The sequence below is a fragment of the Trichomycterus rosablanca genome, chromosome 16 (genome assembly GCF_030014385.1).
Source record: "Trichomycterus rosablanca isolate fTriRos1 chromosome 16, fTriRos1.hap1, whole genome shotgun sequence".
NCBI lineage: Eukaryota > Metazoa > Chordata > Actinopteri > Siluriformes > Trichomycteridae > Trichomycterus > Trichomycterus rosablanca.
In genome coordinates, this window is record NC_086003.1 from 15,024,366 (window position 1) to 15,042,358 (window position 17,993).

At 37.7% G+C, this 17,993-nt stretch overlaps 2 protein-coding genes across 5 annotated transcripts in view; one reads left to right on the forward strand and one right to left on the reverse strand.

The window, feature by feature from the left end:
* Window positions 1-3,968: 3,968 nt before the first annotated feature.
* sowahab (sosondowah ankyrin repeat domain family member Ab) lies at window positions 3,969-5,420 on the reverse strand. Its single transcript, XM_063011327.1, has one exon. The coding sequence runs from the start codon at window positions 5,418-5,420 to the stop codon at window positions 3,969-3,971; it is 1,452 nt and encodes a 483-aa protein (XP_062867397.1).
* A 4,024-nt stretch (window positions 5,421-9,444) lies between these two features.
* Window positions 9,445-17,993, forward strand: part of septin8a (septin 8a) — a 33,409-nt gene continuing 24,860 nt past the window's right edge. The window contains exons 1-3 of one of the 4 annotated variants that reach the window (XM_063011001.1): window positions 9,459-9,475; window positions 15,536-15,650; window positions 17,208-17,403. In XM_063011001.1, coding sequence (XP_062867071.1) covers window positions 9,473-9,475; window positions 15,536-15,650; window positions 17,208-17,403 — 314 coding nt within the window. In that variant the 5' untranslated portion in view covers window positions 9,459-9,472. Of the gene's footprint in view, window positions 9,476-10,083; window positions 10,169-15,535; window positions 15,651-17,207; window positions 17,404-17,993 lie in introns of those variants that run through there. The other 3 variants (XM_063011002.1, XM_063011000.1, XM_063011003.1) reach the window with 3 other exon arrangements.

Genomic DNA, 17,993 nt, shown 5'->3' on the forward strand with positions numbered 1-17,993 from the left:
AGTATGCTGCCCTGCCCTTATAAGCAAGTTAGCAAGTATGTGGTTAGAGTTGTGTACATTTATTGATTTGTATGGCTGTAACTTTGAGATAAGGATTTAAGTTATGTAGGCTTAACATTTTTATTTAGTTATGAATACTTTACATCAGGGGTCTTCAACCTCTTTCAGCCAGTAACTATTTTAAGAGCGAAACATTTCCGCAACCCCACCACAGCCCCACTCTCTGCAGCATAGGCCTTTTATTGCAGTGACAGAGGTCATTAATGTACACGGAAGTCACTGTCAAATTTATGGAACCATTTTGAGATTAGTTGCTTGCATGTTTTGTGACCTGGTTCATTATCATTCTGAAAGTAGTGATTATATTTATTTATTCACTTATTTACAAGTATTTACTGGTTACATAAGAGTCATCAGTTCAAGTCTTTAATGTCAAACACAGTCATGGACAATTTTGTATCTTCAATTCACCTTACTGGGCGGCACGGTGGCTCAGTGGGTAGCACTGTCGTCTCACAGCAAGAAGGTTCTAGGTTTGACGGGGCGGTCCGGGTCTTTTCTGTGCGGAGTTTGCATGCTCTCCCTGTGTCTGTGTGGGTTTCCGCCGGGAGCTCCGGTTTCCTCCCACAGTACAAAAACATGCAGTCAGGTTAACTGGAGACACTGAAATGCCATATAAGTGAATGAGGGTGTGTATGTGTATGTGTGTCTGCCCTGCGATGGACTGGAGCCCTGTCCATGGTGATACTGTGTGCCTTGCGTTCACTGAAAAGCTGGGATAGGCTCCAGCAGCCACCCCCCCACCCCCCCCACCCCCCCACGACCCACACAGACACAGGGAGAACAGTAGCTGCGCCTACAAAGTAATGCATAAGGGAATGCCAATGTATGTCAAGAACACATAACTTACATCATTATACCACCAGCAGCCTGAACTATTGGCAAAAGGCAGATTGGTTCCATGGAGTAATGCTGTTTATGACAAATTCTGACCCTACCATATTATCTTTAATTGTCCAAGTCTGTGCCCATTGTACCATTGGATGCCTAATTGTCCCAGACTCACCATCATCCTGGCAGGGATAAAGAAGTTAAATTAATGCCATTATATTAATTTTTACTAACTTTTTATTACCATTTTACTATTGCTTTTAAACCTTTATTGACACCTAAATATACTTATAAATGAATTAAGCTTGCATGCATTGTTTTGTAGCAGTAGCTGGTTTACAAGTTTTACAGTAATTTGCAAATGTGTCTGCACCTCTAAAAGCCTTACTAATCTTTTAATCACTGTGGCATTAGCAGAGTACAGGCTTATGTTTTAGGTCTAAGAAACATTACATCAAATATACACACAGTTACACTTTATGGTCTAAATTTGTCGACACAGCCTTGTTACACAGCTTATTTGAAAAGAAATGGCGTTTACATTTGGTAGCCACTACCCCACAATAATAACAGCCTCCAATCTTCTAGGAAAGTGGATCAGCAATAAAAAGAGCAACGTCAACCTGTTTAGGATTACACGTGTTGAACCAAAACAACATCAGTTTAATTAAGTGTAAACACGGTCACAAGCATGGATGCATACTGTCTACTCAATCAGAATTATCATTCATTTATACATTTATATTTTAAGGAATCATTAGTCATGGTTACAGTTCCTTTGGAATCTTACCTAGAAACACTGGCAGATACAAGGCAGAAATACACCCCGGGAAGGATGCAAATCCACACTAGAGCAGCCAGTCCACCCACTTAATATTTTTGAGAGTACTTTGTACTGGATTAAACTGAAATACTTTTAGAAAAGCTAAGCCCCCCACTTGTGTGGCACACAAGTAACATTGGTTTAAAAACAATCTACAATTATATACAGACATACATTAAAACCACCTCCTTGTTTCTACACTCACTGTCCATTTTATCAGCTCCACTTACCATTTAGGAGAACTTTGTAGTTCTACAATTACTGACTGTAGTCCATCTATTTCTCTACATACTTTTTTAGCCTTCTTTCACCCTGTTCCTCAATGGTCAGGACCCCCACCGGACCACCACAGAGCAGGTATTATTTAGGTGGTGGATCATTCTCAGCACTGCAGTGACACTGACATGGTGGTGGTGTGTTAGTGTATGTTGTGCTTGTACGAGTGGATCAGACACAGCAGCGCTGCTGGAGTTTTTAAATACCGTGTCCACTCACTGTCCACTCTATTAGACACTCCTACCTAGTTGGTCCACCTTGTAGATGTAAAGTCAGAGACGATCGCTCATCTATTGCTGCTGTTTGATTTGGTCATTTTCTAGACCTTCATCAGTGGTCACAGGACGCTGCCCATGAGGTGCTGCTGGCTGGATATTTTTGGTTGGTGGACTATTCTCAGTCCAGCAGTGACAATGAGGTGTTTAAAAATTCCATCAGCACTGCTGTGTCTTATCCACTCATACCAGCACAACACACACTAACACACCACCACCATGACACCATGTCAGTGTCACCGCAGTGCTGAGAACGACCCACCACCCAAATAATACCTGCTCTGTAGTGGTCCTGGGAGAGTCCTGACCATTGAAGAACAGCTAACAAAGTATGCCGAAAAACAGTAATTGTAGAACTATACAAAGTGCTCCTATATGGTAAGTGGAGCTGATAAAATGGACAGTGAGTGTAGAAACAAGGAGGTGGTTTTAATGTTATGGCTGATCGGTGTATATTGTGTGAATAATCTGTTTTATATTCAGTTGGATAAATTACTTTAAATAATTTTAATAGAGCCCGAAACATCTGAATTCACAACACATCAATATTAAGTGAAATCCAATACATATATAGTTAAATTAATATTCTAACCACATTCATATTAGTGTATACTGCATTTATAAATTATCTTCCAATAATCTATAGGAAACTAAACTGGATAAAACTTGAATAGCAATCATTTTGCAAATGCTTTCACATTAGAGAGTTGTTGTTATTTGAACAATTAGTTTACAATAAAACATTCACATTTAACCCACTTGAATTTATTCGAATAGTCTATAAACCTTATATAACAGACACAGTCTGAAACATTATGGATTACAGATTACAATAAATACTTTTTACAAAAGGTTTGTTATTGCACAGTCTCGTCACTGAAAATGTCCCACATACAGTGTTATTAAATATTTGTTAAAAATCGAATGCACCATTTGTTTTATACAGAATTAAACATGAATAAGATTGAATATTTCTGATATTTGTATGGACAGGTATATACAGTATACTTAATCAAAAATATACACTTATATTTAACTAATTAACAAATAGTAACATACTGACCCTATGTACGTGTAACCCAAAATGCTAGTTAATGCACTAAGCCTAGGATAAATACTTGATTTTACTACATACATGATAGTACTAGGCGACCTACACATAAAATGGCAGCATATATTTCAGATAATATTTAGACTTCATAGTCTAAACCAAAATATTTTTTGAAAATCTACATTTTGTAAAATCACCATGAAATTAAAACAAAAACAAATTATTCTAGTATCAGTGGCATTTCACAACAGCAGGGCCTTCAAGGACTGACTCTTTATAGGGGCCCAGAATGGACCAAATGCTCCTTTTTTGGAATCAACATTCATTGTTAAACAGCAAGTCAAAACAAGTCACAATCAACTGCCCTTTAAATCACTGTCCAGTCTGCTTTCCTCCTATCCTCCAAAATATTGACATTTTTTACTCTAAATTGTCACTTGGTGGAAGCATGTGTAAATAAATAAATGTGTATTATGTTGTGATGTGATGATTTGGCACCATGATCAAGGTACAGTATCCTCCTTTCTTATTCCACATGTTTTATAAGCTCTAAACATTTGCTACCCTCCTTACTATAAGGCCCATACTAAATAAATTAATTCATTCATTAATTTAAGGCCACAAGAAGCAAGTACGTCTACATAGGAAGTCTTTAGGAAAATATGTCAGACCTAACTCTGTGCATAATTGAGCCATGTTCGTCCCTTTCTTCTCTTGAGTCCTCTGCAATGGATAAGAAGGTATTTCTGGACTTGGGTTTCTTCTTGTAGCCCACTGTTTGGGGCTGGAAAAGCCGGCTAATGGTGTGACTGTGCTTCTGAGTGTCTCCATCCTCTGTGTTCTTCTGCAGCTCAGGGCGTACCACCTTTGGTTCTCCAAGCATCTCTCGGACCTCTTCAGATATTCCTTTGTGAAGGTAGTGGTGTGCCTTTTTCCCAGAGTTATCCCGAATATGGCAGTTGGCACCGTACTCTTTGACCAAGATGCCTATGATATACTCTTGATGATGAATGGCAGCAATATGCAGTGGAGTATAGCCAGCAAAGGATTTGGTGTTGATGTCCACGCCTTTGCTGTCTCTTCTGGACATGTCAATGATCTTGCAGAGAATGTCACTTTTTCCACACTTGGCCGCCCAGTGCAGGGCTGTGAAGCCAGAGATGAAATCTCTTTTTTCAGCCAGATGGGCGTCTTTTAACAGGTAGCCGTATACTAAACCCCAGCGACCTGCTGCAGACGTCACCATCCATCCGTGTTCTGTGGTGTCAAGTGGGAATGTCTCACCATATTTGGGCTCATCTAAGGGTTTAGCACTCCTAAAGTGTAGAGTGTTTGGGTTTGCTGCGATGTCTGTATGAGACCTTCTCCTTAACCTGGGTGAGCTCTGAGGTCCCAGCATAGAGCCCACTGGAGCTAGGTGGACCTTGGTTGAGTTGTCGTCCGTCGATTGAGTTTTAATTTGCTCATTTTTAATCTCTGATGGAGGAGTGATAACAACAGGAATCCTCAACGGCAGTGCAAGAGGTTTGTGTTTGCCAGTCTCAGCCTTGCCAGACGAAAAAGTACCAAGTTGCTGTGATTGTACCTCTTCAGTATTTGGCTTCAATGGCACTTTAAACTGCATGGACTTTCTTGCTTTAAAACTCATGGAGTTGTGTCTTTGTAAAGCCAGCTCTATGAAAGAAGGTTCTGGATAGTCTGCTGAGTTTGTTTCAGTGTCTGGTGGAGTTTGTTCTGATTTGTTCATCTCAGCTGCTGTTGCACTTTCAGACTGCGCACTCCTGGACGTGTCCTCACCTGCCGGGTGTTGGGCCACCTCCGTCAGATCAATACCTCCACCATCGTCCTTCTGATCACTCAGATCCGACTGAGGTTCCAGTAAATGCTGGTATTTCTTCTTCAGGACGACATACTTCGTGTCCTCAATCTCTTTCACCACCGCGACGTTGTTTACGCACGTCTTGAAAAGGTCTCGGTTTTGCTTCTTCTCGGTCGGATCGCTGCAGTTTAACTGAGTTTTAAACATGGACAGCAACTCCGAGTTTTTAATCTTACCACCCTCCTTTATCAGCGCAGACAGAAGCGATTCCTGCGTTAGAGCCATGTTAAACCAAGTCCGATTTAGATTAGATCTGTCTAGGAATGGCGGGTTTTGGGTGTTTCCTCCGATTCTTAACTTGGTTTCGACTACACCTGGGCGCTTACCTGTACCGGCCAGTTCCGGGTTTAAATAGATACGCACACCTCATTAGAATAAAATATGCACAAAGGTATTATATAACATCTCATAACATCTTGTAGAATCTTATAAAGTGTTTGAGTTCGTATGTTTATATGTTACAACAGTTATTAGGTCAGCTATAAGGCCATTATACTGTACACATACTTGCACAGGGTAACTATAATTACTCTATGCAATGCATATCAGCTGAGCCATATATATATATATATATATATATATATATATATGGGTGATTCTTCAATTGCGGGCTCTTTTTACCATCTTAAGTTTTGAAAAATAAAATTAGTAATAATTTAGTTTTAATTATGTCAAGATAATGCTTGCATGCTTTAGAGCAAAGACTTAATGATGGCTACAATTGAATTTTAATATTTCATATGTATTTGCGAAGTGGCATAGCAAAATGTCATTATGTGTTGGTAATGACGTGTTGCGGTAATGACAATTTTTACTTTTTTTAAGAAAAAAACTAGCTAGGCCATGGATTTGCTAAAGCTAGTCAACAGCTAGTACAAGATGGACTTTAAATACATATAAATAATGTGTACATTTCTTTTTTTTGGTAAAGTACTGCCATACTGATGTAAATGGTAATGAGGCTGAATAAATATACTCTATGATCAGGAGGAATACATGATTAAATTACTCACATTTCCAGACATTAAAATATTAATCTTCTCTCATGGCTGGCATGTGCTTCCTTGTGAGTCTTTGTTTCCATGGTTACAACATAAACAAATGTTACCTTCAAATGATTCCCTACAGAAACCATACACTGTTGCAGTAATGACGATAATGCTGGGGACAGTAATATATTGCTCAAAAATAAGGTTGTACAAATATGAAAAAAAACAAACATTTTATTTCTTTTTAAGTTATTATAAAACTCTTATTGTAATTTTTATAATGAATTGATCACTTTTTAGCATTTTATTAGAGCAGAGAAGTTTTAAAGTCTGGGTTGGGGACAAGGCCAAAGTAGCAAAATATTGATGTTTAAATCATCATAAAAAATAATTATTTTGGTATGTATTTTTTTTAGTAATGCAATGAATGATCTTTTTAATACCTAAAATATTTGTTTTGTAATAAAGTATTTTTAACACAAATTTATAACCTAGGGACGTAAAAGTTCCCCCAATTGAAGAATCACCCATATATATATATATATATATATATATATATATATATATATATACACGATTAAAAAAATGTATCGAGATTAATCGCGATTAAAGAACCAAATTTATTGCAATTAATCGCAATTAATCGCAAACTTATAACTAAGCAAAATTTGAACAGTTATGCACATTTTTATTGCAAGAACATTTCAATCCCCAGGTCCTTTCTGTGTGGATTTTGCATGTTCTCCCCATGTCTGCGTGGGTTTCCTCCGGAAGCTCCGGTTTCCTCCCACAGTCCAAAGACATGCAGTCAGATGAAATGGAGATATAAAATTGTCCATGACTGTGTTTGACATTAAACTTGTGAACTGATTAATCTTGTGTAACGAGTAACTACTGTTTCTATTATTAATGTGATCAAAGTGTGTAAAACATTAGGGCTGTCACGCGATTAATTTTTTTAAATCAAGATTAATCGTGATTAAAGAACCAAATTAATCGCAATTAATCGCAAGCTTATAACTAAGCAAAATTTTAACAGTTATGCACATTTTTATTGCAAGAACATGTTTACCAACAAAAACATTCATAACATTATTATAAAATTATTAAATCGAAATTATTTTTTGAAAGCCAGCCAATGCCTTTATAGAGTTGTTAACAGCTACCCATCTTTCAGTCAGTTATTCAAAATGAGTCTGTTCACATTATCTGACAAAAGTGAGGATCTTTATCTGTTCATAATCCTGCCACTGAAAACAGGCGCATAATATGAACCATTTCTAGATGCAACACCAGTGGCATAACTAGGAGCTCATGGGCCCCAGTGCGTTAATTAACGCAATTAACGACAGCCCTAATATATATATCGGTTATATGTGTGTTGATTATTGTAATACCTTAGTTGGCAGTGTAATTATTGTGACACTGTGTTGTAGCTATGTTTTTTTCCCTTTATTTTCATCAACCGCTTTAGGTTCAGTGTGTAGCACTGTCGCCTCACAGAAGGTCCTGGGTTCAATCCCCAGGTCCTTTCTGTGTGAAGTTTGCATGTTCTCCCAGTGTCTGCGTGGGTTTCTGCCGGAAGCGCCGGTTTCCTCCCGCAGTACAAAGATGTGCACGTGAGGTGAATTCGAGACAAAATTGTCCATGACTGTTCACATTAAACTTGTGAACTGATGAACCTTGTGTAACGAGTAACTACTGTTTCTGTCATTAATGTAATCAAAGTGTGTAAAACATGACGTTAAAATCCTAATAAATAAATAAATAAAGCATCAACTGCTTTATCCTGGTCAGGGTCGCAGCGGGTCTGGTTCCATTGGGAACCACTGGGCACAAGGATTTCAGACATTAACAATCATGTCTGTGTAGACACCCAACAATCTGATAGCACCGCTGATATTCAAACCTGAATCTAGCCTAATAGAACACTGCGCCATCCAAATGCACTTTTTAAAATTATGTTTCTTTATTTATTTGTTATATTTGAATGAGTAATCAGAATTTACAATAATCTGTTTTTAGCACTTTGTCTGTTTCTACGACTTTGTGTTGCTCTCACTGTTTCCGGACCCTCCATGACTCTCACCAGAATAAAGCTTTTAGTAAAAATACATGTAATACATGTTTGACAAACAAGCTTATGCAATGATTAAATTATATTCACTCCTCTATTCTGTTCTTGACAATTTTATTGCATAATCTTATAATCCCTATAAGCAGGGGCAGTTCCTAACTATTTATATATTGTTTCCTGTTTAATAGTGTGTCGACATTTTGTTGCAATAGTCAAAACAATTATTTAATATAAAAATATTTATATATAGTTGTTAGTTTCAGACAAAAGTTTATGATCCTTATTATTTTAGGTTGCATAACATTTGTCACAATATTTACTTTGTCTGATGGTTTTGTAATAAAAAAAAAATACTAGTTGACTAGGAATGGGGACAAAATTAAATATGAGTTGTTAACCCAGTTCTATAGGTCTTGGTTTATGATTTTACTCTACATGTTTGGTTACTTTATTGTATTTATATTAATTTCTTTTTTATTTAATCATGGGAAATTGCACCAACAGAGTACTAAATATTTCTTGGGGAAAATTTTACTTTGCTACTATGCATCCAAAAAAACTTTACCTCTGTTAAACTTAATTTCCTATCTTAATCTGTGAACACATTGGGTATTGTTATAGGTTTGGCACAGTTTGTAAAAGCTAGAGGTGTGTACTTTAAAATAAACATGTGTATTATTGTAAAATACAACAAGTAAACAAAATGTGTTTATATTTTAATTTAAGGAGAAAATAACAGGGTTGAAATAAACACTATCAGGTTTTACAGTTAAAAAGTCTTTGAATGTATACATTGTGCTATAATACAATTGTGCTATAGTATCATTGTGCTTTTTAATGCAATTTCTTCATTAGCTAAATGTTTTATGAAATGATAAAATAGTATAAAGCCAAGTGTACATTATCAAAATGTGTTTTATATCTAGAAACAACCACAGAAAAAAATAACCCAAATATTAGGCTAAATTTTAACTAGACTATTCTTTCCCTCAAGAGAATATGCTCAGTTAGCATCCACAATTTACATTCAGGGTCAGGAAAAAAACACCCAAAAAGCAAAAGCATTATTTTTCACAGTAAAACACTTTTAACAAAATGTATTTCTGCAGTTATACATTTGCTAACTGAGTTGACTTGTTGATAAACAAAGTTTGTTTATGTTTAAAATATCCCTAAAATCTTGCAAACAGGAATGGAGATGGTGAGTACTGATGGTGAGTTTAAACAATCAGTTTATTCACCAATTGTAAAAGGTACATTTTCTTATGATTTATTTTTTAAGAGCAGGTTAAAAAAATAATAAATATCAATTATATTTACCTTTACTATTGTACAAAATACTGTGACTATTTGGGGAACAAATTTTTTTTTGGTAATAACGTGTATTTTGATATAAGAGTTTCACACATCTTTGTGAGTTTTATTCTTTAATAATATGTTCAGGTGTTCTTTGTAAACATTTATGACAAAACATTAATGGAACTCTTTTGGTGAAACATCACTTTAACTCTTATTCTATAAAAACGGACATTTTCAGGAAACGTTCATATTATTGTTTATATTCTGGTTGCGTTTCAAATTGAATTACACGCCCTCGATAGTGTGTAAAATATGGTTTTACGACTTGTTTTGATTTGACACACTTTCTAGCACAAAGCAACGCGAATTGGAACAGAGCCTTTCTTTGTGTCGGACTGTTTGTTCCGAAGCACGCAAGCGCACCATTTAACGTAGTCAGGGAGTTGCGCCTGCGCAGTGTGGCTGGACGCTTAGAGGCAGACTGGCAGTGACAGTGAGGCGGTATCTGTAGAGAGAAGCGGGCTGCTCCTTTAACGCCCATCTCCCCCACCTAAAGCCTAAGCTACACATTCTTTATCATGGCTGCCGCGGATGTAGACGTGTTTTCCGTGAGTATATTACTTTGTTATGTTTGTGAGATATTTCTTTACATATGTATGTTAGTAAAATTGCAGTTATGATATGAATAAACAGAGCTATTGCGCTAGCACAAACCCAGCATGAGTGCTTATGAGCCAAAGATTTATCAACGGCCGTCACTCTGCGCTTCAGAAACAATGTACTGCTCACTGTATATTGTTCAAATTTTTAAATAGCATTCTCATATTATGTGCACACACAAGCTACGCTTACATTGTAAAGTATTGTTGATAAAATACATTGTACTTCTAGCTGTTCTACTTCTTACACAGATTTCTTTGCGCCCTATTTAACGTGTTACAGTTTATTTTGCTTGCAATGTCCGGTCATCTTTACTCCTACAAAATGTGCAGCTCATGCACTTAGTAAGAAAGTCCAGGGCTGGACGATATAGTCAAAATCGTCTATCACGGTAACGTTCATACCATGATATCCGGCTTGGAAATGTGACGTCACGCCCTGGTTGGCAGCCACACGCCCAGCATCACTGCCTCTGAATACTATCTAACAAATCAGTTCAGTTTCTATGTTAAAAATGAATTTTTGGAAATGTACGGACCAATCTTTATTACGATCAGCTCTGCATCTGTGCAATATGAATAGGATGAGCTTAATTACATTTTACCAAATAAGGAAAGATCTAAAATAAGAAATTTGTTCATATAGTTGATCATATAGTGTGTACTTTTTTTGCACACATCCACTTCTGAATAAAACAAGTTTCACACAGTGTGATTTACTTGTCTTATAGGATTAAAAACTGTTTATTGTGAAAGTGGTAACCTAGTTGGTAGAGCTTTGGGCTGTCAATCCGAAGGTTGAGAGTTCGAATCTCAGTTCTGCAATGCAGTCACTGTTGGGCCCTTGAGCAAGGCCCTTAACCCTCTCGGCTCCAAGGGCGCCATACTATGGCTGACCCTGCGCTCTGACCCCAGCTCAAAAACAAGCTGGAATACGTGGAAAAAGAATTTTGTTGTACTGTACACCTGTATATGTATATATGACAAATATAGGTATTCTATTTAAATAAATAATGCCCTCCTACCCCTCCCACCCACCTCAGTGGCATTGTAAACTAAAGTGCACTTGTGCAGTAATACTGTTATTTAAACATGTGCAATACTGCCACACTTCTTTATATACTTTTATATATATATATATATATATATATATATATATATATATATATATATTAGGGCTGTCAAACGATTAAAATTTTTAATCGCGATTAATCTCAGAATTTCATATAGTTAATCGCGATTAATCGCATTTAAAAAAATCTGTGTAAATGTTATAGAAAACAAGGATTTTTAAGTGAAATGTTACAATTACAATGCTGAACACATTTTATGCTAAATGTACTGATGTTAAAAACTGCTGGGACAAGAGAAAACTGTAAGGGAGTTTTATTCACTCACATACTAGGCAGTAAATGTCAGATTGTAGGTTAGAATTTCTCCATCAGCAAACATTGTAGATCAGCGGTGCTTTAGGTGGGATAAGCGTAGTTATTGTATCAGACTTGTCTGTGCTTGTATCGTGACGATGGTTTGATGGACGTTTCTACACGAAGTGAGTGTGTTTTGACCCTTTGGGGCTTCCATAGTTCATGAACTAACGTGCTCGACTCAGCTTTCCGGTATTCGGTACAGAAGAAGAAGTTAATTAAGTGTAATAAAGTGTTCTGCTCCCGACAATTTGTGAATATAGCGTGTATTTATTTCTTTATTATGCAAGTGCATCACTACCACGATCGGTTACATTATGTTAACAAACCGCAAATGAAAAACGGTGGCAAGTCCGACATTAAAACGTTTGTTCTACCAGTCAAGTGTCAACATGAACTAGAATTTGCGTTAATGGCACTAATTTTTTTAATCGCGTTAAATTGAGGTCGCGTTAATGCGTTATTATCGCGTTAACTTCGACAGCCCTAATATATATATATATATATATATATATTTTTTTTTTAAATATTTTTTTTTTTTTTTTTTTTTTTTATATACTTATTTACTTATATACAGGGGCGTAACTACTGGGGGGGGGCAGGGGGGCCCTCCACGACATGAACTCAACCCCCCACCGCACTGCCTGGCCCTATATATATACAGTATATGTAACGGTGTTAAAGAGGCAAGTGGAGGCACTTGTTCGCAAAACACTGTATACATAATATTCTCCTTTGCGCTTGATTCTACTCACCTGCTTCTACTCAGGTTTATTTTTGATTTAAATAAACACTTGGTTTTTGATGACCTAACAGGCCCTCATTACCTTTGTTTGCCTTGCTGCAGATGGTGGCCTGGGGCTTTTGCATTGACTGTTACGTAGCGTACACACGCAGTTAGAGTTAAAGCAGCAAGTTGACATCATGTATGCTAGACCCATATTCATTACAGCTGGCTGAATAAAATGTTAAAAAGACTTCATTAGACTAGTTATCTGTCTTAATTTATGCACAAGAATTGTCCTGCTGAGTGTACACACAAGTAGATATACTAAAACATGCAGACGATTCGAACAGCAGCAGGTTCATTAAGCAGTGCTAACCACAATGTCTATTTCTAATAATAGCACTGGAGCAGAATCAAACTGTTTTCTTTTAAACTGATTGCAGCGTATTTCCTCTCATGTTTTTATTATGATAATGGGGTGCCTGGTTGGCGCAGCGTTCTACAGTTCAGCACTAACCCACTACTGCTGAGACCCAAGTTCAAGTCCTAGTGGTGTCCTCCAGACCCAATTGGCCATGTTTTAGTAAGGAGCTGCCGGACAGGGAATCACCTTCTTGCCTTTTTACAGAGTACTGTTCATAGTGGAATCTTTTTAAAGTATTTAAAAGCTCTATGTAGTAATATGCTGCCGGCTGGTAAGAAGAAGTGCTTGGTGACTACTTTTACCCAAGGAGGATGGGTCTCTGCCAAGTCTGGTTCCTCTCTAGGTTTCTAACTGTAATTTAAGGGAATTTTTCTTTGCCACTGTCCCCTAACAGGGTTTTTTTGTCTGTTGGTCCTGGATTCTGTAAAGTTGCTTTGAGACAATGTCGATTGTAAAAAGCACTATACAAATAAATTTGACTTGACTTGTGTCGGATGATGATAGGCATATGCTACCCTGTGGCTCTCCTAGTGGAACAACTAAAAAGCTACTCTGCAGTTCATCTGCAACATCAGATAATCTTTTTCTTAAACCATTTTACAAATGCTGCTGTATGTGAATCATTAACAAGATGTGAGAGTTTTGATTTGAAGATGTTCCATTCAAAACAAAGAATAGGGTTGTTATTATCTTTGTCATTGCTGTTACCATGTTGCTGAGATGTATACCTTGCCACTGTACCAAAACTATAGGATTAACCAGACTGGTTTAGTGGACTTGATGCTTTAAGCTGTATTTGTTGGACACGGTATTTTCAAAGACGCACCTACAGATTAAGCTTTTCCTTTATGACCAGACTTAGTATGTATTAGGAAAAAAAAAACCAGTCTATTTATCTTTAGCCAAGCTTGCCCTTGTGATTGTTTTTTTTCATTTGGCTTTACCCACCGTGTGATGAGCATGTGACCAGTCCGTATGTGTGTTTGTAAGTCACACAGAGCGAACGATGAACTACTTTATTTTTGTACCCATGCGACTCTGGGATGATAGCTAGACCATCTGCATTCTTTCCTCTATCAGCCTCTATGTGCTGCCAAATTCTGTATAGCGTGTGTGCAGGCTCAGGTGCACGTATGTGCAAATACGAGCTGGGGGTGGAGCTGCTATACTCCACTGGACGTCTCCGTCCATCTGTTAGACTCTTACACCATCCATGTCACACATGACATTGTTCCCACCTCGGGGAATATATTAATGGTGTTCACTGATTGGCCTGTCAAAATGATGGACAGTCTGAGATAAAAAGGTGGGAGGGGGGTGTTATTTAATGAAGCTCAGGTGTGTTTAGAAAATTTCACGTTTAAATTATGTAGGTCTTTAATTTGAAATGCACGTCATGGTAAGAAATATCTGAATAAATAATGAACTGCATTAGTTAAAGGTTAAAGTCTTTGACTATGAATGCATTATTTATTTTAATGTCTAAATAGGCACTTTTACTATTACTTAAGTTTTTAAAATAGCATTTTGAGTGACTGGTACGGTTGTGCCCAGTGTGTGACTAATGCCGGCCTGAACACCGTTGCTTTTTCTGCTGGGCTTGATGACATCAGCTAAGAAACATGCAGCATGGGAAACGGAGCAGACCAGAGACAGGATGAATGAAAGATGGAAAGATATAGGAAAACCAGCTCCCTGCCTTGTGCGCTACTGTTTTTGTCTGATCACAGACAAAGATTTTGGATGGATGATATGTGTTTTTTTTATTTAGTGTTTGCAGCGATCAGATCAGTGTATTAGTTTTTGTTCCGTCATTTTTAGAACTGTGTAATTTATGTTAAAATGAGCTTATTTTAGTATGGGTAGCAATGTCACCTCACAGCAAGAAGTTCCTGGGTTCTATTTCCAGGTGGAGCGGTCTGGGTCCTTTCTGTGTGGAGTTTGCATGTTCTCCCCGTCTCTGCGTGGGTTTCCTCTGGAAGCTCCAGTTTTCTCCCACAGTCCAAAGACATGCAAGTGAGGTGAATTGGAGATAAAAAATTGTCTATGACTGTGTTTGACATTACAAACTTAAACTGATGAATCTTGTGTAATCTGTAAATACTTGTCCTGTCATTAATGTAACCAAACTGTGTAAAGCATGACATTAAATAATCCTAATAAAATAAATAAATAAATAAATTTTAGTTCGTTTATTTAGGGATAATGGAGAGCAGTGTGTGGCTCTTAATAACACCTACCCTCCTCAGTCAGGGTAGGGGTCTGCAGAAGTGGAGGAGAGATTTTAACCAGGGTAATTGGATCCAACTAGGTTGGGAAAAAATTAACAAAATTCAGCAGTATTCCCACTAAAATATACCACTAAAATAAAAAAGGTTGAAAATTCCATTGTCCTAAAGACGTTTTCTACTTTACTGGTCATAGTTTTGCCCAAGTTGTACAATGATTTCTTACCATCAACCCTGTCTGATGTATCTATTTTCATACTACTACTATTTACTATTAAGTGAGACACCATTTAATACATTTCCAGTGTCAGCTTCTTCAACAGTAAGCCTCAGCTTATGATGTGAATTTTCAAACATGTTCATGAGCAAGGCACTTCTTTAGTGCCTATTCTCTTGTGAAATTGCATACAAGGAATTTAAACTTGCAGGAGCAGCCGGAAGTCCTGATTGCAATCTAACACAACCCTGACCGGGTAAGGACTGACATTATCGTTGTTGTTTATCTTGCAGAATGAACAGAAGCGAAACCTATGTCTGGGAGGACATGTTGGCTTTGACAGTCTGCCTGATCAGCTGGTTAGCAAATCAGTGTCTCAAGGTTTCTGCTTTAACATCCTCTGTGTGGGTAGGAAGCCACTTTCTACTATTTTTTTTAAATAAAGTTTTTGTTATACACAATGTAATTGTGTTTACTTACATTATGCTGTTCTGCATATGAATGCTGCTGCTTTAATGACTGCTTACTTTACAATAAGGAAACTGGTGATCATTATAACAAAAAATGTTGGCAGACAACAATTAAAACATTTTTTTGTCTAATTGTCAATTGGAAAACACCAACATGAGCTGCACACTTTTTTCTACTGTTACCCATAAACTTATTGAAGGATAGATACCAACGGTGTCCAGGTGGTGCAGCTGGATATTCTGCTAGCACACCAGCGCCGAGATTCTGAGCTACTCGGTTCAAAACTAAGGTCCGCGCGTGGGTCGGGGCAGGCGTGAGCAGCAATATACCCACCTCGACTGCAAGACACATTGGTTATGCTAAATTGGGAGAAAATGCGTAAAAAAATAGAACAAATAAACAATAGATACCAATGTAGTAGCAGATTCTTGTGCTGAGACTTTTGTAGGATTTGAGTAAAATGATTACATAAAAGAGGCGAATGAGGGGTATTCGCCTTTATATGCCTTTATATTTAATTTATAATCAAAATGTAACCGGTTTCTCAAAGCTACTTTTGACAACTCTAATTAACATAACAAGGTCAGCAGAGTTCTTCCTTTATATTAAGGTATCAGCATGAACGCTAAGAGGGTGTCCAGTTTCTGCTCAGTCAAATTTTATCAGAGCACCAGGCGCTGGGGTGTCTGGGAGATCTGCAGCTCTACTCGTAATTTAAGTATCAACTGTCTGCTGTTGGAAACGAATTCTAAGAAACTTTTTAAATCAACATCGTTAATCGAACAATGACTTCTAAAACAATGATGGTTACCGGTCAAACAGTTAATTACCAACATCTAATACTAATGTTACTGAGTACTGACTTAGCAGGATGTCAGAACCTATTTCAGTCTCATTTCCCATTTAATATTTAAATATTTTCTATTTTTAAATACACGTCATGAAATATTAAGTAACCATACGCCAACGTTAGCAGAAAATGGGCATTAAGAGGTTGTGTTTACTGTGTTTTGACCACCATTGACAAAAAATGTATTTCACTTGACTGCCCAGATCTCAACACCACAAGGCGGAAATACCACTCAGCAGGAAACCTCAGAAGGAGATCTCTTTAAGATAATGTCACCAGGAGAAAATTCTAGACTTTCTACTCTATAAACGCATGAAACATCTTACACAAATATGAGCATTAGTACCAGAAACAGATACCTAATAATGTATAGTACTGTAGATATGATAAATGATAAATTGAGTATATGCCAAGAGTGTAGGCAGATGCTGGTATGGCAATAAAACCAAATACTACGATAAATAGTAGCTATATTCTGTCTTTTATTAACCCTTGTAGACATACTGCTCCAAATGCTATATGTCCTGTAAACTACCTCCCAATTAGACCGCACCGATCACTGATACATTTCTGTTACTTATTTACTGTTCTGGATTTAATTTTTAATGCTTGAGGTGGAATTCCTTCTTTGTGTTGTTGCTTAGGTGAGACGGGTATTGGTAAATCCACCTTGATGAACACACTTTTCAACACTTTGTTCGAGGACGAAGAAGCCAGTCACTACCAGAATGGCGTGTACCTACGGCCGAAAACCTACGACCTGCAGGAGAGCAACGTGCATCTCAAGCTCACTATTGTAGACACTGTGGGCTTTGGAGACCAGATTAACAAAGAAGAAAGGTCAGTTTTCTCACATACCCAGTTGCCTGACATTGGCTATACTCACTCACTCACTTTCTTAACCACTCATCCAGTTAGGGTCGCGCGGGGTGCTGGAGCCTATCCCATCTTTTCAATGGGGCGCAAGGCACACAGGGCGCCAGTCCATCGCAGGGCAGACACACACATACACACACCCATTCAACTATAGGGCAATTCAGTGTCTCCAATTAACCTGACTGCACGTTTTTGGACTGTGGGAGGAAACTGGAGCTTCCGGAGGAAACCCACGCAGACACGGGGAGAACATCCAAATTCCGTACGAACCCAGGACTGTGGGGCTGCTGTGAGGTGACAGTGCTACCCACCAAGCCACCGTGCCGCCCACTTTGGCTATACTGTCTTTGTATATTCTTTTAGCATAAACACACAGTGGTGGGTTGCTTATAGACAAAAATACATCATATTCTTTAGAGGCTGTCATTCCATGAGGAATGTGACTCAGAGTGACTGGGAAAAACTCCCCCAACTGGACATTTTAATAAGAGAAGGCAGACAGATTGCGAGAGGGGGCCAGTAAGAGAGGAAATTCCTGGTTAAAGCTACAGCTG